At 58.9% G+C, this 24,960-nt stretch overlaps 1 protein-coding gene across 1 annotated transcript in view; it reads left to right on the plus strand.

The window, feature by feature from the left end:
• Positions 1-24,960, plus strand: part of ESPN (espin) — a 74,095-nt gene that overhangs the window by 39,615 nt on the left and 9,520 nt on the right. Inside the window, exons 8-13 of the mRNA XM_065421383.1 lie at positions 3,188-3,210; positions 8,941-9,082; positions 9,712-9,904; positions 22,704-22,837; positions 23,422-23,450; positions 24,394-24,634. Coding sequence (XP_065277455.1) covers positions 3,188-3,210; positions 8,941-9,082; positions 9,712-9,904; positions 22,704-22,837; positions 23,422-23,450; positions 24,394-24,634 — 762 coding nt within the window. The remainder of the gene's footprint in view (positions 1-3,187; positions 3,211-8,940; positions 9,083-9,711; positions 9,905-22,703; positions 22,838-23,421; positions 23,451-24,393; positions 24,635-24,960) is intronic.

The raw sequence follows: 24,960 nt of genomic DNA on the forward strand, positions 1-24,960 counted from the left end.
TCCCCGGGGCAACGGATGTTCTAGCCGGCAGAGCAGAGCTGAAATGCCAATGGGTTCTGAAATGAGCCCAATGGTCATGGGCGAGCCCAGGATCCCGCTTCCCCCCGAAACGAACCCCAGACGAGCACCAGCTGCTATCAATGGGTCTTACCCTGATTGCAGACACTGGGCCCAAGTCCCGCAGACTGAGTCAGGGTAGGGCAGAATTTGGACAACTGGCCCTAGATGGGCGTCCGGTGCAAGAGGAGTAGCAAACGGCCAGGAGAAGTGGCCCCCTGCACCACACTGTCCCTTTCACACACACAAATCCCCCCAGAGCCAGACGGCTGCTGTAACAGCTGAGCTGGAGTGTCCCACGCGAACCAGCCCTTTACCCAGCTCTCCCATGGAACTGTGCCCCACCCCCGGGGGGGAGCATCCGGCCAGGGAAATTGCCCTCCTGCATGCAGTATCAGTTGGTTGGAAATGGATCCCCTCCGAGGAAGCTTTAATGATGCCTCCCCTGCATGCTCCCTCCCCGTCCAATGTCTGACTTCACCCAGATAATGATCCCTGCAGCTGGAGGTTCATTAACTATTGAACACCCAGCCCAGAGAAAAGAGACACCAGCAGCTGAGCCAGCCGGCAGGGACCGAAACAGCCACTTGACAATGAAATAGACAAATAAGAAGAATAGGGCAAAAATGCCCAGGGCTGTAAGGTGAGACCCAAATGCTGCACAGCAGGAACCACATGCCACGGGGCACGTCTTCCCAGCGCAGGGAGAGCTGCCCAGGCTGTCTCCCCCGGCCGGTGCACTGTCCTCTGCCCTCTGCCACACGCCGCCAGTGCGAGGTTTAGCACACACTGGCTTGGGCAATTGTATTGTTTAACCTAGTAAAGAATCACTGACTCCCTGGTACCGCTGCACCTTATTGTACATATGCAAAGGACATTTGCATGTGCTACCAAGGGCTCAGGTGAGCCATTAGGGATGAGGGAGATTCTGGAGCCACAGCAGTCAGGAGAGGTGCTAACCGCTGTGTGCTTCCAGGCGCATGGTTCATTCGTGGGGTGCATGGGATCCCGCCCAGGAAATGGCCACTCGCGGCCTGGCTCCGTTACACCGTCTCATGCAGCAGACGACATGTGTGAAATCCTTGGGGCTAAATGGCTAAATCCAGTGTGCACATCAGCCAGCTGGCGCGCCATGTTCTCTGCCATTAGCGCCCGAGTCTGGCCTGGCCAGTGCGGCCTCTGCCAGCAGCCAGGGACTGAGAGTCCTTTCATGCAGGTGCTGGTAACAGAGGCAGTTCAGCCCGTCTGGTGTGACGCGTGTGATCCACAGCCCCCCGCTCCCAGGTGTGTCAGTGACGGGGACCTGCCTGAGGGGCTCTGCCTTTCCGAACGCCCCTGCATGGCAGCTGCGATCAAACGGGATGGGAAGCTTGCGCTGCCTCTGCAATGCGCTGCGATCACAGGAGTCTGTCCTGGGCATGCTGGTGTCTTGCAGGCTGGACTGGGCTGAGGGCCACCGCAGTGCTGGCCAGCGCGCCGCTCCGGCTTGGCAGAGCAGGCAGCGGGGCCAGTGACTGCACAGCGCACCCCTAGGTGCTGGGCTTGTAAAATGTATCCCGCTGCAGGGCGTAAGGGGCAGAGCCCTCTATACTTGGGGGCCGAGGGTGTGTGTGAAACCCCAGGGAGGGTATAAGGGGCAGAGCTTGGGGGCTGGGGGTGAAGCCGCGCAGGTAGGAGGAAAATTGAAAAGACTCCCAGACCCAGCTGCCCACTCCGGGGGAGAGATGGCGTGAGGAGATGGCCTCTTGCCCTCGCTACCTTTCCACTTCCAGGCCCACTCCAGTAACAACTGGCCACCCAGGTTACAAGCCACCATCTCTCCTTCCGGAGGGGAACCAGGTCTGACGTAGCGGAATGCCACTGCCACTCCCCAGCTGAGTGCACATTCTGGCCTGACTCCCGCGCTGGTACAGGGTCTCTCTCCTCTAGCCCCGGCTCCAGTCTGAGCCCATATAGCCCAATGCCCATGTGCATTCCCCTGTGGCAGTCGCGGGGGCATGTCTGGGCAGGGAGGCGTGTCCTGGTTACAGCTTCCTTGATGGTGATGGAGTTTTTGTTGGGTTTGTTCTTTGCCGTAGGGGTGGGGTGGGGACAACATGCTGAGCGCGTCTAGCAGGATACTGGCGTGTTTGGGGGCAGATGTATGCCCGAGTGCAGTTTGCATCTGCTGCTCTGAGCCACATTACGCTGTGATCAGCACCAGCTTTTGTCATTTGTTAAGCCTTGTGGTGCCTCAGATACTCCTCTGGGAACCCCACCTGTATCCTTCTAGGCTGCACCTGGCTTATCTCCTGCCACAGGGGCAGTGACCCCACTCCAGCAGCCAGAGTTCACAAACACTCAGAGGCTCCCATTGTTCTCCGTGGGAGAGGGGTTCTCCATTGTTCTCCACGGGAGAGGGGTTCTCCGCGGCAGAGGGGTTCTCCGTTGTTCTCCACTGGCTGCTGACCATTTTGGAAAGTGAGGTCATTGATTGATAGATTCTTAGATTCCAAGGCCAGACGAGGACATCGTGATCCTCTAGTGTACGCCCATGCATACGCTCCTGCCCCCAGACACCAGATCTACCACTCCCTTTGCCCTCGCCCACCTGTGTACCAGCAGCCTCCTTTCATCACCATCAACTACTGAACCCACAATAACCTTCAAAGCTATATTTAAATAGATGGTTTGTAGCCAACCGAAGCTAGTTAAAGTGGGTGATTACAAAGTGGCAGAGTCTCCAGCAACTAGCGTGCAGGGTGCAGGATATTTTTCTCCACTTCCCATGCTGTGTTACCATCAGCTCCCCAGGGCTGTACTCATTGTGTCTCTCTGGCAGCACAACCATATGACGTGGTGGGTGTTAGTCTAGCTACTTTGAGATGAGCAGAGTCAATAAATACTCAACTCCTCTGTGCACGGCTAATGCCTCGTACGGCTGCCCGGTGGCTTAGCACCGCACGAGGCATGCTATTTCCTAGCGCACCCTCCCTTCATGGGGTCACAAAGGCTCCCAGAGAAGCAAGGATTGGAGGGGAGCCTCGCACAGCGGAAGTGCCTGGCTCAGTGGGCGAGGGAGTCACCAGCTGCTCCCCTAACAGCGTGAGAGCAGCAGTGGGGGCCTGGGGCAGTCCCTGGAGCAGGGCAGCTAGGCAGCGTGAGGTGTGACGGGTAGGCAGCGGGTGGAGAGAAGTGTCATGCAGGGGTTTGCCGTCTTGGGGGAACAGTCTGGGCACGGTACCCAGGCACGATACAGAAAGCTGGGCCCTGCCCCAGCCCCGGAGAGCTGACAGCTGACTAGAGCAGAGTGCCAGCATTCCCTACCCGGCCTGCACCCTGCTCCCCACCCGGCCCTTTAGCACACAGACAGCGGGGGCTGGTCCACGAGGTAGTTCACAGACTCTTTTGGGCAGGGCCTGTTTTTTCTGTGTGCGTGTGTTAGCACCCAGCAGTACGGGGCTCCGATTCCCAATCCAGGCCTCAGGCACTGCCGCAGTGCAGCTGATAAATACCACATTGGAGCCTGGGCCATTCTGTGAGAGTAACCCGCGACCCCCCTACCCCCCGCCAGCGTGACGCCCTGCACAGGCTCCCCGGGGCTGGGCCGAGCGCCCTGTGCTGCGAGGGGAGCGCGGCAGGCAGGCAGGCTGGCAGGGGCTGGGCCCAAGGTAACGCTAGCCGTGCCTGTCACAGAGCTGCTGAGAGATGCCTGCCGGGGCTGTGTCTGCACTTCGGGCTGGTGGGAGGATGCCAGGGTAATGCGAGCTGGATAGCGAGACTGTCAAACTGGACAGAGCAGCCTGGGGAGCCAGGCAATTACCCACCCTGCAGAACAGGGGTTCAGAGCTGCAGGGAAACGGGGCGCTGGCCCCCTCTGGAATAACAGAGCCTGGGGGTGTCTCCTGCAAGGAGCACCGAGGTGCAGACGTAACGGACACACCCTGCCCGTGCTGGGACAGGTGGGAGTGTGGGCAGGGCCTACCCTTACCCAGGGGGGCTGAGTGGGCGAGGGGAGAACAGCTGGCAGAGTCCCAGCCAGGGTCTCTGGTGCTGATGGGCAGAGACAACAGGTGAGCAGCCCCCACATTCCTCCTGCCTCTGTAGTCAGATGTGGCATCGCCAGGGCTGCAGGAGCATTCCTGCAACGGGCCAGCAAAGCTCCTGCAGCATTAGCCAAAGGGGGCCAAGTGCCCTGCAAAGCAGTGGGGCTCAGCCGCCCGGCATGGGCTCCATCACACTGCACTTAGCGAGGGACACAGGCTTGGGCGGGATCTCCCGGGCCACCGCGTCCAGCCCCTGCTGTCACAGGCAGCCCCGTCATCTAACCCCTTCACAAACGTGGCCAGCTCGTTAGGGCCTGCCATCTACAAGCTCGTTAGTGCCCCCGCTCCTGCTGTTGGGAGGCTGATCCCACACCTCTCCCCTCTGATGGTTACAAACATTCTTCTCATTTCCAGCTACATTTATTCCTGGCCCGTTCAATCCCTTTGTCAAACCCCTCTGAAAGCAGAAGCTTCCTTAACCCCCCACCCCGCCCACAGTGAGCATCTCTTCCACAAAGCCGGCTGCGTTAATCCCCCCCAGACAGGAGGGGCTTGACCAAACCATGCACCACTTCAGCACTGGCCACGTTCTCCCTGGCTGGCCTGTGCTGGGGGCTCCTTGCGCCTGGAGGAAATTCATTGGCAGCAATGCCAGTCCCCATCGGCACAAAGCAGGGCAGACGTGGTGCAGCCGACGTTGGCCTTTGACCCTTTGACACAAACGGCTCACAACCGCTGCACTCGTGTCCTGACCCCAGTGCCCCTTCTGGGATGCTGACTGGGCCTGCCTTAGGTTGGGAATTGCATGTGTGCGGAGGGCACTGAGATTGTGGGTGTTTCACAGGAAAGGCCAATGGCATCTCCTGGGGCTCGCGGCTCGCATTGACCACCCCAATGGTCCCCGGGGGCGAGCCTGGGGTGGGCCAGAGCCACATTAAGGACTCGGAGGGCAGGGATGCTGCGTGCAGAGCAGGGGTTTCGAGATGCCCATTTTAAGGTTAATCTTTAGTTATGGTTTTGTGAAGAGAAATGGGAGCTGCTGCCCCGTGATTGGCTAGTGACACTCAAGTGATGTCATTGCCAGGTGAGCCGATAGGTGTGGGTAATTCATTAGAGAGCTGCTGTAACCGGAGAGGCTGGCTCAGGTATCGCAGGTGTGCTGAGGCCAGGTATCGGGTGGCACTTTTGTTTCAGGCTGGCAGGTTTAGTGGGTCTTAGCCTCGCTAGGCGCAGGTAAGAAGGGCTTTTACTTTACCCTACACACATTGCCTGGGGGTGGAGGGTCTTTGCTGGGGTCTCTCCCTCTGCTTTGCACTCCCACGGAAGCCCCGGTCCTTCACCCTGCACTGCTGGGTCAGGGAGCGTTTGGTGCCCTGCTACATAGTGGGGCTGGGCTCTGCAGGAAGGGCCCTGACCACAGCCGGGGCACTGCTGCAGGCGGTCGGTGGCATGGGACAGTGCTGGAGTGTGCTTATGTTGTTGCAATGACAGTGGCTAGTTGTGGAGGGAGCAGAGTGGGACCGGAGGAGGAGGACTTGGGGGAGTCTTCGATTAGCACCACGACTGTGCTGCTCATGAGGGGGGATGCCGGTGTCTCAGTAAGGGGCTCCTGGGAGACTTTCCCCCCTTTTCTGTGACCCCCTCGTATGCCACTGAGGAGGCAGGACTGGGGAGCCATCCCAGTCATCCCTGCAGGTGCGGGGCTGATCCTACAGGGCTATCAACATGACATGAATCCGTGCCTGGCTGGCTCTCCTGGAGCACTGCCCAGCTGGCCTTCGCGTGCCGTGCCCAGAGACTGGAGGTAGGAGCCTCAGGAGCACAGGGCTGTCTAGTGATGCAGCTGGCCCCTGACTGTCTGTCCTCGTGGCCCCTTTCCTCTGGGGAGGACGCGTGGGCTTTGTGGCTGGCACCGGAACGTTTCGCATGTTTGATTCTCTCCTTCCGTTTCCGTCACTTGCACTGTTGAGCCAATGCGTCCTCCATGGTTTTCTCCAGTCCACCCTGATATCAGTGGGCAGAGTAACACGGGGGCGTCTGTCAGGCCTGGCACACGGAGGATGGGAGCACTGAGCTCACCTGCTGTCCTGCCGGCTTGGCCATTGTCCCCCACACATCTGTCTCTTCGGGAAGCAAAGCTCTGTAGGTCTGTAGGTCTCCAGCAAGGGACGTGGCTAGCAAGGCTCCTGCAGCACGTCCAGTGCTTGGGCTATCAGATCTCTGCTCACTTGTGAGCACTCTAGCTCACAGATACCCGGGGGGGCACGGTACTGAACATGCTGCCGCCCCGTTAGCATTTCCTTATTAGTGGTTTGGATCCTCCCAAGTCATTTATATTTTGGGAACAAAAAGCGAGAGATCTCCTCTGTGCAGCCACCAGCCTGCTTGTTTGCAACACCCAGAGCGCAGGAGGCTGGCAAGAGTTGCCATCTTTAGCAGTTGTCCACTTCACTTTGCATCAGCTGTTGGCCAGAGCTGAGTCCTGCAGCAGCAGCGGATAGAGAGGCAGTCAAGGAAGGGGCCTTTTCTTCACTCACAGAGCCGGACTTCAGAACCAGTTGCCACTAGCCACCTAAAGCTCGGGGTCCGTTTGGAGAACACAGACCCTTTGCATTTGAGTGTCCACGTGTGCATTGCCAAGGTGTCATTGGAACTGTATTTCCTTGCTAAGGGCCACATTCTGACCCCAGCTGCATTATTCTGGATTGTGATTGGTTTAACTGAGAGCAGAATTTGTCTGAGAGTCCAAAGGAGACTGAGTGAGCAGCACGTAGGCAATTACCAATGCAGATTGGCCTGTTTAATGTTACAGTCATACAAATCATGGCCATGCAAAATCGTATGCAAGGGGGAAAGAGAGATGAATGCAAATAGCCTGGCCTCTGGAACAAAAGAGCCTGTGAGCTGGAGTCAGGGACTCTGAGATTCAGTAGCAAAGATGCAACCAGCAGTTCTCCGCTGTGCTGTCGGTGCGAGCCCCATTCCCCAGGGCCATGCTCCCAGGGCAGCAGTCCCTTCGGGCTGCCCGTCTGGTTGCAGGAAGGCTCACACTTGGGCCAGGGGCGACTTTTCGTGCCCCAGTGGCTTAGCACAAGGCCTCAACTGTGTTCCTAGCCCACTGGCTCCACAGGGGCAGAGATCTAGGTCTGGTATGTAGCTGTCCCCCTCTGAGTGCCTCATCATCACTCATGTATTTACCCCACCACGTCGCTGTGCAGCAGGGCAGGGCTAGCGAGCCCAGTCCACAGAGGGGGAACAAGACACAGCAAGAGTCACCCATGGAGTCTCTGGCAGAGCGGTGACTTGAACCCTCGTCTCCTGAGTCCCAGCCTGGTGCCCTAGCCATTGGGCAGTTCTTCCCAAGAGCAGGGGGCGGCTCTCTTGTAGCAATGCAGGCCAGCTCCCCCAGGGCTCAAGGCCAGCCTTCAATTGCAGGTGTTTACTGCATCGTCCTAGAGCCCCATGAGCAGATGTCCCCGCAGTGTGATCCTCCCTGCCCCGGCTTGAGGCTGCCCCCGGCTCAGCACTCGCCCAGCAGAGCCGCCTGGTAACTGTCCCCGTAGCCAGGCACACTGGAGGAAGCACGCTCTGGAGATTAGTGAAACCTGGCTCAGAGGCGCTGATAGCCTCTGGGAAACAGCTAGTACCGTTTCCAAGGACCTTTGTGCTATTACCTGCCTCATACAATCCAGGTCACTCAGCTGTTCTGCGCACAAAGCCCTTGAGATCTGCACCACGGCGATTGAAAGCTGCTGCTCCCGGTGGGTCTTAGTTACGTAAGAACATCTATTGAAAGCAAAGTTTGGGGCTGTGGGAAGCGCCCAACCCCGCTGGCTTTGCGACGGGATAAGCTGCCCCAGCTAATCCGCAGGGGCTGGGATTGGTGCTGTGGATCCTAAACTCGCCTCAAACTGGGTTATGAAAACAAAGACTCAGCCAGGTTCTTAGTGCCGCGTGCAGGGCAGGTTTCAGGCCCTCACGGCGTTATGGAATTGCATTCGCCTGCTCTCACCTCAGCAACTAGACGCTGGCGAGAAGAGCGCACCAGGAAAACCTAAAATAGTCAATGAGATTTTTCAGTCCACTAGAAAATTACCCACAATGTCTCCTGCTCTGGGAGCTAACCCTGCCACTGTCACAGAACGGCCGTGGTATCTAATGCTGATAAATGTGGCATTCGGCTCAGTGTTCTGAATCCCAACTCCACACACGGCGTATCGGCCGGGCTGTGTTCGGATACTTCGTTATTTATCACCTGTGAAGCACAGAGGAGCTCTGGGAGATATTAATGCAAACGACATTGCTGGCTGTGTGCTGGAAACTGAAATGATTAAACAACTGAAGAGCAGCTCAGAACCGAGTTATTTCTCCAAGTGTTCGTCCCCCAGTGAGTGTCAATGGACAATGCCCAGAATGCCTTTTTGTTCGGTGTCTGTACAGCACCCAGCACACTGGTCCTGGGCAATAACTGGGGCTCCTAGAGCCTCCAGTGATAGAAAGAAATAGAATAGACCTGGTGGCGTTCATTGTACTGTGCACCAGCACGCGGGGTGCAGTGCTACGAGGTGTGCCATGGAGCGAAGGATGCCTCTGTGGAGGAGGGTCCGGCCTGGGCTCAGTTTCCCTGCATGACCCGGGGCAAGTCACGTCGTGTCTCTGGACCCCAGTTCCCACTCATGCCGAGTGAGGCTGCTCCTTCCCCCCCACCCTTGTCTGTTTCAAAGCAGGGACAGTCTCCCACTCCATGTATCGACAGCACCCAGCAAACAGGGCCCTGCTCTCATCGGGGGCCTCCCCATCTCCCCAGCGCAAACCCTGCTACCCCTTGTTGCTTGCAGTTATTGTCGCACGACAGCAGCCTGGAAGGCCTCCGGCGGGTCGACTCCAGCAGGAAATCTAGGAACTTCAGCAAGCAGCCCAGCACCGGGGATTACTACAAACACCTCGACAACAGTGCGGGGGAGCAGCCTGGCAGCTGGAAGATGGCGCACAGCGAGGAGGTGAGCCACTAGCGCCGCTGCTCCCACCGCCCGCCCTTCAGCTGCTTTTCTCTGGGGCCCCAACCCTCAGGGCATCGAGCCTGAAGTCCTGAGCGAGCTCCTGGCGTCTGAGCGGGTCTGACTGGGCAGGGTGGGCCGCCGGGCAGATCGTGTTCGTACAGACATGGGCCTGCCTGGCTCAGGGGCTGGGACTGGGAAGCAGAGACTCCCCCTCTCGGGGACCCGTCCAACCCCCCCCCCCCCCCCCCGCGCTGTGCCAGTGCCTGCTCCAGGGCTTGTATGAAATGAACTGGGGGGGCTCAGCCCAGTTCCCACTGCACAGATGTCTGCATCGTAAAGACCTCTGGCCCGAGCTGGCCATCTCGCCAGCAGCCTCCGCTGGGGCCAGCCCCTGCTGCGTAGCCCCAGATCAGCGTGTGGGGAAGCTGCCTGCTGGCCCTGCTCTGCAGGATGGGCTTTGGCCTCCATTGCCAGCTCCCCCCACTCGTTGTGGTCCCAGCTGAGAGCCCCTGGGCCCTGCCACAGACAGCAGCTGGCAGGGTGACAGCGGTAGCAAGTGCATTGCATCGCCTGACTCACTGGACCTTTACTGCCTGATTTCAATGTATGTATGTGTTGGTTTGTTTAAGGCGTCTCTTCTTTCCAACGACAACGTGCACAATGGGAGTGCGGCTGAGAACAAGCCCTCTGGGGAGATGACGCCCCCGCCCCCTCCCCCTCCGCTTCCTGAGAACATCTGTCCTCCACCCCCGCCCCCTCCACTGCCAACGGAGACTCAGGTGCCCTCTTTCAGCCAGCGCCGCTCGTCCTCTTCCACTGGAAGTAAGTTGCACAGTCTCTGCCACGGGTTTGGGGCCTCCTGCGGCTGGTTTGACACCCCGGGCTCTGATCTGCGGGCTGGTAATGCAGCTTCCTGCCAAACAAGGGAGGGGCCCTCTGGGTTGTCAAATAAAATTGCTGGTTTGTTTTCAGAATTCCTCCCCCTCCTCCCGCCCCCCAAGGGCATCAAGAGAGACGTAAAATGAGTGGGAACAGGTAAGCTCATTAGAGCACACCCTGCAAAAGGCTTTAGCCCTGGCCCGTGTGGATGCGGCACCGTATGTGGGGCTGGTTCTGACACACGCTAGTCCCTGTCTCTCCGTGCTCAGAGAACACACGGAGTGACAAGCAGCTGACGAGGAGCGAGGGAGGGGAGGCAAAGGCTAACATACATAAGATTATGGGGGTGCTCTGCTGTACGTGGTTCCTGCTGTTTCTCTGCTGGGCACATGGGGACACCTGGCCAGCTTGCAGCCTCGTCCAAGCAGGTTTATCATTGTGGTAAAGGATGTTTGGGATTTTGTGTGCATGGAGGGGGACAGGTGGGAGCTGGAATCAGTAAAGAGAGAGGCACTGAGTCAGCTGACACATCTCCCAACCAGCCTTACTACAGCTTCCATTTACCATCGTAGGCTTGAGACTAGCGACAAGCCCTGATCAGCTCTGTAGTGTACAGACGGGGAGGAGGCGGGTCCCTGCTGCCAACAGCTTCCATTCTAAGTAGGCACAGGACACGCAGCTTGGCTGTTGCAGTTAAAGTCCTGGTCCCTTTGCCACTATGAATCGGTGCCGAACCTTCGTCAGGTGAACTGGCTGGAGGGAGAGTGGAGGGCACCGCTGCGCAGTATCGGAGGAAAAGGGACATGTCACTAACACGCAGGATGCTACACTTTGAGCTTTCTAAGTGGTTTGTCTGAGCGACGCCAACTGCAGCCCTGCAGCCCCCTTGGAGCTGGGCCCCATGGCAGCCAAGTAGGAGCTTCCTCTGTGCAACACGTCTCATAAACCGTCTCCAGTGCTTTGTTCCTGACCCTGCTTCCCTTCTGGAGCAGCGGCCGGGGTTTGGGTTTTCTCTCAGCCCTGGGGGCCCTGCTGGGGAGCGCCCTGTGCCCCGAGGCTGGAGATGGGGCTGGCACGTGCATACAGCAGCAGGGAGGTGGAGGCCATGGGGAGTGAGGCGTTCAGACTGAGCAGGCCGTGTTGCTGACTCTACTCTACCAGGCCAGGCGGCTCCTGTCCCCTCTGGGCATTGTGGCAGCTGCTGGGCGGCTCTGGATGCCACATACAGCACTTTGCAGGCTGCAGGGTCTGTCTTTGAGTGGCCCTCGGCGGGTTGGGATGTGGGATCCAGAGGGAGCTCTTGGTAAAGACAGCGCTGACCCCAGGGGAGTGACACAGCTCCTCACAGCCCCAGCATTCCCTCAGAGGATCGCTGGCAGCCACTGACCAAGGAGCCGTTAGGTCTGTCCACACAGCCCCAGCCCAGCTCCCAGAGTGGGGCTCGCACGGGCCCTCTGACAACAGCCATGTAGACAGCGCTTTGAAGGTGCAGCTCAGACCCCAAAGCTTAGAGAGGGGGATGGGCGTCCGAGCCCGAGCTACAGTCCAAACCGCAGCCTCAAAATGAGCACTGGCGGGAGCCCAGCTCTGTCTGCGGGGCTGAGCAGACATACCCTGCCCACCCTGGCCTGATGCAGAGCTGCCGGGCAGTGCAGAGCGGCACCCTGTAGCCCACGGCTTTATTCTGCAGCTGTCACTGGAGAAGCTGCACTCGGATCCTTCCCTTTGTACCCTCCTCTGGGAGCCCTGACGCCGCTAGAAGGGGACAGGGCTCCTGCCACTGGCGTACGCTGCAGGGAGCCCTCAGGGGCTGTTCCCACAGCCCCCCAGCCCAGCCAAGTGAGCAGAGGGGCCCCTGCACAGCCTGGGAAACAGCTCTGGTGGGGTCCCCAAACTCAGCTATGGCTAGAAGAGGCAGCCTGAGGCTGCCTGCTCCCTGGCAGGGGAAGCACCCGCCAGCCTGGAGGAGAGCAGGCCCCCAGAGAAAAAAGCAAGTAGCAGGTCCTTAGGCCCTGAAGTACGTGGCCCAGCTGGCAAAGCCTCCAGCCCAACCCCACCATGAGCCCCTGTGCCTGGGAGTGGCCAGGCTGTTTTCCCTCAGGCCCTGTCACCAGCATGAGGGGCTGTGGGGCCCCGAAGGGCCCTACGTGGCTTGGGGGTCAGCCCCTTCTGCAGGGTGCGTTAGCAGGAACAGTCAAACAGCCTGCCCCTCTGAGGGCCCCCCCACAGCACTCCCGCAGTGCTACAGCTGCCCCCGCCACACCGCTCCATTGCATAGCATCCCCCTCCCTTTCCTGCCAATAGCTAGCAATCAATCAATCAATCAATCTGTCTCTCCATCCATCCTTCCTCCCTCTCTTTGCTATCAACCTCCCCACTCCCAAACCTCCTCCTTTTGTAGCGTGCTGGGGAGGTGGCCCTAAGTGCCCACAGCTGGCCCAGCCCTGTGCCCAATATCCCTCAGGGGCAGCAGCTGGGCTCCTTCCTCCAGCCAGGGGGAGAGGGTTAACCCTTCCCTTGCCAGCCACCAGTCAAAGCCCAGGGCTGGTAAAGCGTCCCAGGAGCGGCTCACCTCTGCTGCTGTAAAGCACCAGACCCAAGCTCCCCCCCACACACACTTTTCTCCCACCTTGTCTTCGCTAGCGAACTGTGTGTTTGCACACGGTGAACGTCCTAGTGTAGATGAGGGGAGGTGTCCCTTAAATCGGTGTGAGCTGGTCACGGTGACACCCCCCCCCCCCCAGATCCCTCAGCATCTCCCATTCAGCTCCCCTAGGACAGGCAAGGCCCCCTTGGGGCAGTTGCTGTTCTTTACAAGGCTCCCCTGACCGCCCCCAGCCCGGCCCCTGCATTGTCCCTGTGCCCAGCACCCATGCTGCTCTTCTCAGAGGGCAAGGCTGGGCTTGCCAGCGATGGTGGGGGTTGGGCTTGGTGCCCTCAGATGTGGGGGGGGGATCTTTAGGCACAGACAGGACACAGGTTCCTGCACCCTCTGCATTCGGGGCTTGCCTCCTGGGCCGTGGGGCCTGCAAGAGTTTTGCTTTGTGCCATTGGGTCACAGAGCTGGGGGGCAGCTAGGCCACAGCCAGAATGGGGGAGGAGAAGCTACCAGGGCCTGCTGCTCCCATCCCCCTCTTTGGGGGTGTCAGGTGTACAGTTACCATTATTGATCGTGTGACTGACGGTGGAGGGGGCAGAGGGGGGCCCCTACAGGGCAGGCAGAGGGGGGCCCAGAGCAGCAGGCAGAGAGGGGCCCCCGGAGGGCAGGCAGAGGGAGGCCCCTAGGGTGGCAGGCAGAATGGGGCCCCTCCAGAGGGGCACGAAGAGGGGGCCCACCAGAAGGGGAAGGCTCTTTAAGAGGCCCCCAGAGGGGCAGGATTTCCCTGCCCCAAAGAGCTGCCAGTCGCAATAGACCAGACGGACACAGGGTGGGAACGGCTGGAACACACCAGCAGGGACCTGCGTGATGGCAGCAAACGGCATGTCAGTGTCAGGATTTATTGGTGTGTTCCTTTGGGGGGTTACTTAGGAGGGGATCAGCTACATGGAAAGAACAGGGAAGGGAGGGGCAGGGTTGAGGGGGACGGGGCAGGGGAGAAGAGAGTAAGGGTGCAGGTGTGGAGTGATGCTGAGGTGAAGAGACCCGGGGAGCGGGGTTAGAGCAAACGGCCAATCAGCACAGGGCAGAGAAAGTCCAGTTAAACTGCAGGAAGGTCTCTGAATGCCCAGGGGTCCCTGCGCTGGCTGGTTCTGGTGCTACCAGCTGGGGCTCTGGCTGGCTCCTCTCTGCAGTTCTCCCCCAGGGCTACATGGTGGGGAGAAGGGCAGCAGCTCCTAGATGCTAGTGCATCCGTGCGGGGAGTGGGGAAGAATCTCCCTTGCACAGGCCTGGGTCTGAGGTGCTCCCCCCACTATAGTTAACCTGTGGAACTCACTGCCACAAGATATCATGGAGACCTATCATAGGCGGGACTAGACAGGAGCTAGCCAGAGCCATGATAACTAGACCACCCAGAGCCACAACAGGCAGGGTTAACAATGTCCCATTATATGAAGAAACACTCCCATGGGCAGGTTATCCAAGCTTTGTCCGTTAGGGGGTTTCTTGCCCCATCCTCTGGCAGCTGGTGCCGGCAACTGGGGGAGACAGGAGACTGGGGCCGGTGGGCTCCTGGTCTGATTTTACCTGGCAGGTCCCATGTTGCTCAGATCCAGGCTGCCTGCAGACCCACTGGGCGCACCCTGCCACCACCCATCACCCCACAGTCCCCACCCCCTTGGCACTGCTGCTCCTTGGCACCTGCACAAAGCCTGAGCTTGCGGGCCTTGGGAGAGATTTGCCCTAGTGACCATCACTGGCACGAGAGCGGGTGGAGGAGCATTAATTGCAACGCTCCTGTAGGGCATTAGGGATGTTTTTCCCTCTGCTCTCTCACTGGCCTCAGGGTCAGACCCATGGAGCCTGCCCCGCGTCCGTAGCATGACGAATCTCAGCCCCTCTGGTTGTGACTTTAAGATGCAGTGACCAATTGGAGCTGGCAGCCCCAGAGCAGCAAGCCACTTGTGTCCCAGATACCAGAGACTGCAGCTGTCCAGATTGTCTTAAGCCAGTTACTCTGTAGGTGTGACATGCATGGTGCTATATAACCCCGTCGCAGAGCTGCTGCGCTTCCAACAGCCCCGAGCGGGAAAATGAGCCTGGGGATTTCTGCTGCCCGCCACCCTAGTGACGGGACAGAGTCACGACTGTCATATGGACGATACTTATGGAGATCTCCTCGTCCTCGGAAAGGCTGGCTCCCCTCACGCCTCTCCTGAAGAAACTGCTCAGGATTAATGGTAACTTTTGGCAGACCCTGCACCACACCTGGGAAACAGTAGCTAAAATAACAGCATGTGCAGGGGATTGCCTGTAACATTTAATCTCCTCCAGCAATAACGGATCCTTATTAACCCAAACAGAGCTTTAATGAAAGGCACCCTTGCCGATCAGAGGGCATGCAGCATTAAACAGTACAGAAGAATAAAGGGGATGTCTAAGACTAGAGAAACACATGCAAAATCCAGCCGGAGACAACTGACAATGTCAGAGCAAACTGCCACTTAACTTAAACCTCCGAAATGTGTCTGCTTGGCAGTACCCCCAGCCTGTGCTCAGGTGCAGTGAGCCCTGTCAGTAAGGACTCCGAAACGCTGGCCTCTAGAACGCATTCTGCAGCTCTAAAGGCTCTCTGTCATTCATGGGAAACTGTTATTGCTGGGTCAGACCCCAGCCTGTTCCGCTCAGGCCAGGCTGGCACACGGAGGGGAAATATTTCGTAACTTTTATTTTAAAAATAACTTGAAAACGTGAGCGTAAGCGTCCGCTGATGAATCTACGCAGCCTTGCTTTGGTTCTCTGTGGCAGCTGTTTAAAGTGCATTTAGCAATGTTCCCCCGTGGCCTCACTCTCAGTTGTGTTTCTAATTTATTTTTTTAACCTTAACTCCATTCCTCACGGGCTTGTCTGTCCTCTGCACTGGGGTCTGCGTGGTGTCACTCCTTTCTGCTCGTACCCACTTGTTCTCCCTGCCGGCGGCTTTTCTTCTCTTCTGGCTTGTGGGAGCCAAATGCCTCCTCTTCTAACTGCACTCTTGCTGCTTCTCTGCTTCTCTCTCTACCTCCTAGAAGGACAAGCTTTGGGGCACGGAAAGAGACCGAGTAAGTACTGCCGCTGTTTTACCACTCCTGTGGGCAGTCAGCAGAGTGCCCAGTGCGTGGGGGGGAGGGGAAGTGCCCTGGCTCCTTTCTGCTAGTCCCTTCATGGTCGGTGTCCAGTTTATTCTTTAGTCTGATGCTATTTGACACTAGGGTGGTGGCTATTTAATGACTTGAGACCCTTTGGTGATTGCTAGGGCACACACAAGTCTGATCAGCTGAGTGGGGGGGAAATGACGCTTCAGAGCCCTACTGGTGTCCTCAGTGCAAGGTGCTGCACCCCAGCAACAGCATGGCCCAGGGGACCTGGCCGCTTGATCTGCTCTTGGCAGCCCCCTTTCCCTGATGCTCTCCGGCCCAGCACACAGTAACCTCATGTGCTACAGGCTGCCCAGTGCTCTGGGAATGTGCTCGGTGGCTTGGAAGGGAAACAAACAGCTGCTCCTCTGAGACCCTCAGGCACCCTCCCCACTGTCAGCAAGGACCAGGATTTAGGCACTCAGACTCTGAATGCTTCCCATGATTTCTGCAAGGCCAAGGACACATTCCAGCTTCCCTCTGCTGCCCACAGCGAGCTGCCCAGCCAGCACCCAGGTGCTGAACGGTATAGATGCTCCCAGCCGGGAATCATCCCGCAGCCCAGATCTCTTTTCCCCACTTCCCTGGGTTACTGTACCAGCATACAGGAGAGGGGAACATGCACAGAGGATCCAAACTGCAATCCCGCCCCCCACCTTTAAGCAGCCACTTTACTGTAGCCCCAAGGTTTCCAGTACAATTCAGTGAGGGCTGGCCCCCAAGACAGGTCTCAAGGAATGTGTGGGGCACCCCTGCAAACGACATGTGGCTGTCAGGGGAATAGTTGTTTTAGTAAATTTGTTACTGTGTTTTAGCCGCTTAAATACTGCTAGCAAAGTAACACACAGCCCGGGTGCTAGTTACCTGTCCAAGTGGCCCCTGTCAGGAGTCATTTCCGTGCATGCATTGTTACTGCAGTTGGAGGGCTTGTACGCGTGGGAAAGCTGCTGCTGGCTGCTGTCGCCCTGTCTGGATGGCTAGCTGTTGGTTATTGTTGCTGGGGGGAATTTTCCTTTCTGGATGTGGACTAGCCAGACCAGTGATGCAGCCGTTCGCTCTCGGCAGCTGCTGCTTGGGGACTCGGGCGCAGTTTTTACTTTCCAACACTACTTTCCGGGTGGCGGGTACGGGAGCTGGAACGAAGCTCATGGCAGTTATTCACTTTTGCTACCACGAGAAGCTGCCCCTTCCTGTTGGGTTAGAACAGCTGTTTGTCAGCAGCTCACTCCTCTGAGCTTTGCCCCATGTCACTGGGCTCAGTCTCTGAGCCTTTGGAGTCCTTGTGTTTAACTATTAACAAATAACCTTGTCCCGACAAATGGCAGTGACGTAGCAATCTCCATTAGAGTGCTTCATTTTCTGGAGCAAACTAGACATTCAGCATCAGCCCGCTGTCATTTCCACCGCCCACTCGCTGCATTCAGAGGGGAGTACATCCATTTTCCTCTGCGTCTTTCTTGAGAAACTGGCCCTTCCGGCGCTGCTGACAGGAGCCACAGCTAGATCAGCGGGGGGGGGGGGGGGGGTTCTCCTCAGAGGCCAAAGGGCAGAGTGTTTCTCATTCTGGCCGTGAATGTCTTCCCCAGCCCCTTGGGATACAGCCCCACTCCAGGAACCAGGGTTGGCCGCAGCCCTGGCTGTGTGCTACAATTCATGGGCCATTGAGGACAGTGTCATTTTACTGTTAGTGTGTCAGGTATCTGCTGCCAGGGAAAGGGTTCCAGGGGCAGTGCCTCTGCCAGGGTGACGGCACGGCACCACAGAACCATGCTGGCATGAGCAGCTGGGCTCAGCACCTTGGGAAACAGACTGCACCCACCGTGAGGCTGTTAGTCCCACAAGCCCCTGATAACACCATGTTCTCTGTTCTGGGGGACCAGGTGACTAAGCCCCTGCCATCCAGCAGGAGACAGGCAGTGTCAGGAGCCCTCGCACCATACTACACAGACACACGCTCATGCCGTGTTAGGCTTGATTGGCACTGAGCTGGCGTTAAAGTGTCCAGCCTTGCTACTATGAGCAGCTGTGCAGCGCGCCAGAGAAAGCCCCGTGCCTGGCACCGTCCCTTCCAACTCCCACCATAGCCCCCTCCAGTCCTGTGGCCACTGGCATGGAGACTTAGCAGGACTGGGCCCAGGAGTCCAGATGAAAATAATTGTGTTTAATCAGCAGCGGGGGGCCTGGTCTCCCCTGGTCCGTATTGGAGCTGTTTACTTCCTAGCCCACAGCTTCACCCTGGGCTCGGCGGTGCAAGGCGTGTGTTAGGCGCATGCCCTGTTCACATCACTGGCAATGGGCTCACACACACACACACACAGAGTGGCTTGGCTCTGGGAGTTTAGTTGGTCCAGGAAAGGCTGAGACCCCAAAAAGCTGGAGCAGCAACAAGCAGGAAATATCTGCCTAGTGCCAGAGGCTGCTCTGTTGTGACAGCAGCCTGGTGCTCCAGGGCACCACATGGAGGGGTCAGTCGTGCTTTGATTCACAGCTGCTATTGCTGTCCTCTGGGCAAGTGAGCGGCTTGCCTGGAGGGAAGAGCCCTCGATGCAGCCAGCGCTTGGCTCGTACAAACCCAAAGCAGCTCACAGGGGCAGGTCTGCGGTTGCTAGGAGAGCTCGTGTGCTTGTTTATTGGCAGTGGGTGACCGTGCGCTGGCTGGTTAATCTGTCCTGCTTTGCAGTGGGTGGGGGCTGATGGCTGGGTCCCAGGAGCTGCTGTTTTATCACTTCGGGAAGGTGTAGGCCCTGGCTGGCCGAGGTGGGGACTGCTGGCTCTAACTCTGCGCTGGCTGAAGTGATGTGCTGCCAGGCTGAACGAGGTCAGGGTGCTGACACATCCAGGGAAAGCAAACGACATGTCGAAAGCAGCATGGACATTCGTCAAGCAGGACCGGCTGGTGCAGCAGTGCTCGGGGGCAGGAGGGTTTCTGGGCTCTCCGATGCCTGGGGGCTGTGGGGTCGGCAAGACCCTCATTTATTAAACTCCCTTTGACTGGCTAACAAGCTCGCTGTGTGCTGCGCAGAGACCGGCTTTGGGACCTGGGGTTCGGAAGCTGGCGGAAGCTGGTCCCTCCCCAGGTGGCACAGGGGTGTGGTGGGGTCGGCTCCATTCTCCCCCACCGTTACCCTGGGCTGCACCACTATGCTCCCTTTCCAAAGTAACAGTCAGCCGTGGCTGGGGCAGCAGGATGGGGCCAGCCGGGGCTGCGCAGAGCACCTGGCCCCCCCGACCCAGTGCCCACCCCGGCAAGGTGCGAGGAGGAGTCCGAAGGGCCCATGCTGTGTGCACCCCAACAGGGCCCCCAGTTGTGCTAATTGACTCGGCCTTGTTGTGAGGGTCTCCCTGCCACACCCCACAGTTTAACACTCCTCTAGGGCTGCACAGGTTGGGAGCGCCCCAGGGCAGAGCAGACCTGCTCCAGGGTTGTTTGCAATGGGCCTGCAGGACCCCTTTGCAATCTGTCTGCACATCCCATCTGGGGGGGCAGGGAGCAGAGCTCTAAACTGGGCACTCGGTGTCCCGTGTCCAGCCTGAATGGGCCAGTCACCTTGGCCCCACACTGAGAGTTTGTACGAGTCCCCTTCCCCTGAGCTAGCCAGGCCCAGGAAGGGTCCATGGGTGGGAGGGGAGTAAATGGCAGGGGACAAGTATTTGCACCATTGAAACACGTCAAACCAAGGCCTGGGCTGAGAGCGAGCAGGACGGAGACACACACCCTTAGGCGGGACAGGCAGGGTTTGAAATCAGTGGTAAAACTGCCATTGACGCTCAGGGAAAACCGCTCCCTGAATGCGCCATCAGCCTCGGTCGTTTGGATGCTGGTAGCAGCACGGGGCCACGATCCAGGTCCTGTTGCAGTCCAGGCACTGTGCCAGAGCCTTTGATGGTAGCAGGGTCGGACTGGCGGGTGAGGAAATAAGCGTGACTGTCCCTTTTACTGAAATTGCAAAGTAACGGCTGGCCCCAGGGCGGGGAGCTCAGTGCAGCCAGCGCGGTCGGTACATGAATCTGACTGTGGTGCCTGGCGCAGCTCTCACGTGCTGAGCTGCATCGGGAAGAGCAGCAGCAACTGGGCTGGTTCGGGCCCTGGCTCCTTAGGAAACCCCTGAAAGCTCTAAGATGAATCCCCTGCAGACTGCACAGTGGGGCCTTTGTGTGTGTTCAGACGGCCAGCATTAGCTGGACACGTGAATACCACCATGTCTTTTGCCATCAACAGCTTATTACTGTTTACAATTTGGCAGCCGTTCAATGCTTGGTCTTATTACCACTGAATCCAGGAGGATTTGGGGGGCGCAGCAGACGCTTAACGACGTTTCATTTTCCCAAGTGGGCCATTAATGCCAAACAGCCTTTTGTCCCCTTGCGCAGCCTCAGCCAAAAAGGAAAAGCGCTTCAGCCCATTCATTCAGCACTCTGCCTCCTTGCAACATACCGCCTCATTAGGAAACTCCACTCACATGGCACAGGACCTATGGTGGGTAAAAGGGCCGGCGAGTTTTCTCGAGCTGGTGGCTGGACTGGAGCATTGGGGCTGCATAATATGCACTGCCGTAGACACAGCAAAACAGGGCAAGTCTTTGCAAAGAGCAGCAAGAAGTCTTAGCTCGCACAGAATATTAGTGCTTCCAAGTGCTGTAGAGATGTTAGCTAATTAAGCTGTATCTAATGCTTTGCCTGCGAGAGCAGCGGGACCAGGTACTGCTGATAGGTTAGCTGATCAGAACGTCCTATAGAAACAGGGCAAACTCATCTCCCCTGTGTGCTGCAGGTTTGCTTTGTGGGGGCTGACTGCACACAGGAAGGGGAGAGTAGCTCTGTAGGGACCGCCAGGAACCGACCGGACAGGCATCTTCAGGCACCAGGTGGCCCTGCTCTCCTCTGGGCTAGCCTGGCCCCGGCAGGGCTGCGCTCAGACTGGATTTCATTGTCCAGTGAAGCTCAAGAGCACTAGAAAGTTGGGCTTACCTGGCTGACCTTGTTCTGACCCCACAGCTGCCGGCTTTATCCCTTCTTAACCTTACCTGACTGTTGCTTCACACATGGAAGGCAAGTATGGGGTTGGCAGCGAGGGACTGGGCGCGTGGTACGGGCTTAGTGGCACGGCAGCGCTGCTGGCAAAAGAGAAGCCCCGGGCTGAGCCAGCCTGCTAGCAGAGCTCAGCGCTCGTGGGGCCATTAGGAACCGGGCTGCCCTGGCGGCCAGCTGGGTCCATTTCCTGGCTTCCCACGTGAGTGTGCTCGGGTTTATTCTAGCCAGTACGTCTGGAACTTCAGCTGCAGAGTTACTGTTGAGGCTTCGTTTCAGAAGTGACTGGCCAGGACAGGGAAATCCTGCCGCCGCAAAGGCAGCAGGGCTGTCGAACGCTTTCCAGGTGTGGAGACCTGCTGAGCGGGCTGGAGGGTGCTGCACCAGTGGAGATGCTGGTGTTTCCGTGGGCTCTGTAGGATTAGCGCGTGAGCTCTGGGTCCTAAGGGCAGCACCCAGCCAGCTCCTTCCATTCATGTCCTCTTTCCCCGCTCAGCCCGTTGGCGACTCGGTGGATTTTGGACTCTGGAGGAGGCGGTGCCGCCTGGCTTCCTGCTTTGTGTTTTCTGATATTTGAAAGGCTTGTAGACTTCCCGGCACTGAGTCCAATGCACAGCAGTGAGGGCCCTTCCCGCCCAGTAACTGTCTGGGACCGCGCTTGTTCTGGGTCCAGGAAGCTAGGATTTAGCTAGGGCGAGAGGGGATTTCGCCCCGTGGATATTCCTCTGGGGGCGGGGGGGGATGCTCCGGGAGCCCCGTGTGCTGCATGATTTGTATTGTTGTGGTGTTTGGGGGCCCAGTCATGAACCAGGACCCCGCTGTGCTGCGCTTTAACTACACGTGAGCATCTTTTTAAAGTTCATTTTCCTTGTCTGCTGAGTAATTTGGATGTAGCACTTGGGTGTAGAATCAGCTGCATTTCCGAGGGACAGCGCGTTGGTAATAGGGACAGCCAAGGAAAGGAATTCATGAGTGAGCCCCTGTTCCGGCCTGGGGAGGGGGGGGATACCCCAACCTTCGTGAGTGGCCGGCCCCCCCAAAGGGAACTATTTGGAGGTCACGCCTGGGGGCTGGCCCAGCTGGGGCTCGGGGTCATTTCGGAGCGACAGGGAGTCGTCCCCACTGTGGGGCAGTAACATTGTGAGGAGGCATTGGGAGAACCATCCCCCCACTTGGCCAGAAGAGCCCTAGGCCCCAGAGCAGGATGATGCCGGGGCAGCAGGGCACTGCCTGGCTTCGCCATGCCCACCCCCCATGCAAAGCAAACCCCTTCCTGAGGACCCGGCATGGGTGCGATTCCTGAGCCCTCTGCCCCCCACAGCCCACTTGGCGCCACCTCAGCTCTATGGTGCGGGGGGCTTGGGCCCAGCTGGCCCAAAGCACCCGAGGCGCTAGGCTTAGCCAGAGGCAGGTGTAGGGGATGCAGCTGCAGGAGTTGGCTGAGATTAGACGGAGATTCATCCCCAAATTCAGAGTCCAGGGTGGGCAGGTTCCCCAGGTGATTTCAGACGGATCAGAGAGCAGCTTCCCTCCCATCTGATTCTGGCCGGGGGCTGTACCTGGTTCTTCCAGTTGGGCCGCCCCCATGTCACCCGGACTCCGCTGGGCCCTGCGGTCCATCAGCAGGCAGAATGCAGCAGCTCTGTGCTCTGGGACCTACGCCCGCTGCCTCTCACTTTCAGGGTAGGTTTTGACCTCCAACGCCCCAGGTGCTTGGGAGCGGCCTGCGTGGGCAATGCCTCTCCCCCGTCCTGCTGCAGGGGAGCTCAGCTGCAGCTGCAGGGCTGGACAGAAGCTGCCCACAGGGCCCTGACTCTCCCCCAGTTCAAAGTGGCCCGAAGCTGCTGAGCTCCAAGGTGCAGTTTGAGGCCACATCCTCTGGCTCGGGGCTCAAGTTTCCTGCGAGTCTCCTCACCACATCCCCTCTTCCTCCCGCCAGGTTGCAAGTCGTTCAATATGATGTCCCCAACCGGTGACAACTCCGAGCTGCTGGCAGAGATCAAGGCTGGGAAGAGCCTCAAGCCGACTCCGCAGAGCAAAGGCCTCACCACTGTCTTCTCAGGCAGCGGCCAGGCGGGGGCCAATGTAGGTGACTGGCTGGCCCCGCTCCACTCGGGCCTCGCTCAGCCAATTGTCTCTGCCGGGGGAGGGAGCTGGGTTAGGAACCGGATTAACTTTTTAATTAAGGGCGGCAAATTTGATTGGCTGCAATTGTCACAACAAGCTGGAATCCTCAGCAAAATTTAGCATGATCCGCTTTGTGCTGTAAGCAGGGAGCCGCCGGGGAGGGGTGCTGGGAGCCCAGGCGGGAGGGGCACTTTCCACAGGAGACAGCCGCTGCTCCCAGTAATCCCAGGGGCCCATGGAGCCCCTGGAGAGTCGTGGGCAGCGATCGTCCCTGGACGGGCTGTGTACTCCAGCACTAAAACCCAGGCAATGGCAGGCCTTCCCCCCGCAACCCCTGAGCCCGCTCCCCACAGAGCGTTCTGGCCAGGAGTCAATGGACCCTTCCCCCCGGGGGAGCCGCCAGCCACTGTCCTCACTGCAGAGCACCCAGCAAAGAAGGCGGGCTCGCCCCAGCCAGGAGCAGCTGTCCAAACGGGGCACCAGCCCTCCTAGGGAGCGCTGGGGTGGGGAGTCTCCAAAGCACCCCAGAGCCAGCGTGGCCCCCCGAGGCAGGGCTGCTGTGAGGCTCCCGCGTGTACAGGGTCAATGGGTCAATGAGCCCTCCTGTCGAATTGAGTTCTGTGACTCACGCTGCACCCCGAGGCCCCAGGATCCGCAGGGCCAGGCGCTGTACAAACACCTAGCGAGAGGCAGGTGCTGCCCCAAAGCCCATACAACAGATGCTGGGCAAGGGGAGGAGAATGGCAAAGCTCAGCCCCTCTCCGGAATGGCTCAGACACCTGAAGGAAGGGTCTCAGTCCCCACGGCTGCAGGGGCCGGGCTCCCCAGCACAGAATGTCCCGCACACAGGACTTACTTTGCAATGATAGAGGTGCCAGGACTCAAGCAATTTTTTAACTTTCATAACTGATGCAGCAAGTCCAGAGGTGCTGGGGCTATGAACTGCCAGCCCAGAGGCGCCGGGACTCTGAACCGCCAGGCCCAGAGGCGCCGGGACTCAACCGCCAGGCCCAGAGGTGCCGGGGCTCTGAACCGCCAGGCCCAGAGGGGCTGGGGCTCTGAACCGCCAGGCCCAGAGGGGCTGGGGCTCTGAACCGCCAGGCCCAGAGGGGCTGGGGCTCTGAACCGCCAGGCCCAGAGGGGCCGGGCTCTGAACCGCCAGGCCCAGAGGTGCCGGGCTCTGAACTGCCAGGCCCAGAGGTGCCGGGCTCTGAACTGCCAGGCCCAGAGGTGCTGGGGCTCTGAACTGCCAGGCCCAGAGGGGCCGGGGCTCAGCCCCAGCAAGCCCTGGCACAAATTAAGCACTGCCAGCATGGGGCAGAGGGAGTCCGCGGCTGATCGGGGTCCTGGGCTCCCTCCCGCGGGGAGGCGGGTAGCTTCTCTCTGAGCGAGTGCCTTCTCACATAGCATCTCCCTCGTGTCACACCACGCCCTGAACTAAAGCCCTCTCCTCTTTCTGCCATCCAGCTAGAGACTGCAGCTTCCTCCCTGCCCCCCACGAGGACGTTGACCCCACCAACCACGCCCGATGCAGCCTCCGTCCCCAGGGCTGCCAGCTCCCCTGAGCCGGTCGTCAACGGCAACTCGCCGCTCATGGCCTCGGTGCAGCCCAGCCAGCTGGACCTCGAGGCCCTGATCCCCACCCACGACGAGCAGGGGCGGCCCATCCCCGAGTGGAAGAGGCAGGTGATGGTGCGGAAGCTGCAGATGAAGATTCAGGAAGAGGAAGAGCAAAAGCGCAAGGTAAGAGGGAGGGCGGCCCTCCAAGTGCTGCAGTGCGGTGTGCTGTGACCGTCCCCTGCCGTGTGCTGTGAGGGGGCCAAGGCCGTGAGAGGGGCCTGAGACAGCCGCTCTAACTGCTCTTGGGTTGGACCCGGCGGCTCAGAAAGGGGGACGGGGAACACAGGAACCAGCGAGCCTCGGCCAGCCGGGCTGCACAGGGCAGAATTTGGGCCTCTGGGACAGGTAGAGGAAAAACCCCTCATCCCTCCCAGCCGGCAAAGTGCATTATGGGAGAGGCAATCATCAAGGCTTGGTGCAGACTAGCAGCCCCGGTGCAGCTCAGGTTG

The sequence above is a fragment of the Emys orbicularis genome, chromosome 22, assembly GCF_028017835.1.
Source record: "Emys orbicularis isolate rEmyOrb1 chromosome 22, rEmyOrb1.hap1, whole genome shotgun sequence".
Classification (NCBI taxonomy): domain Eukaryota; kingdom Metazoa; phylum Chordata; order Testudines; family Emydidae; genus Emys; species Emys orbicularis.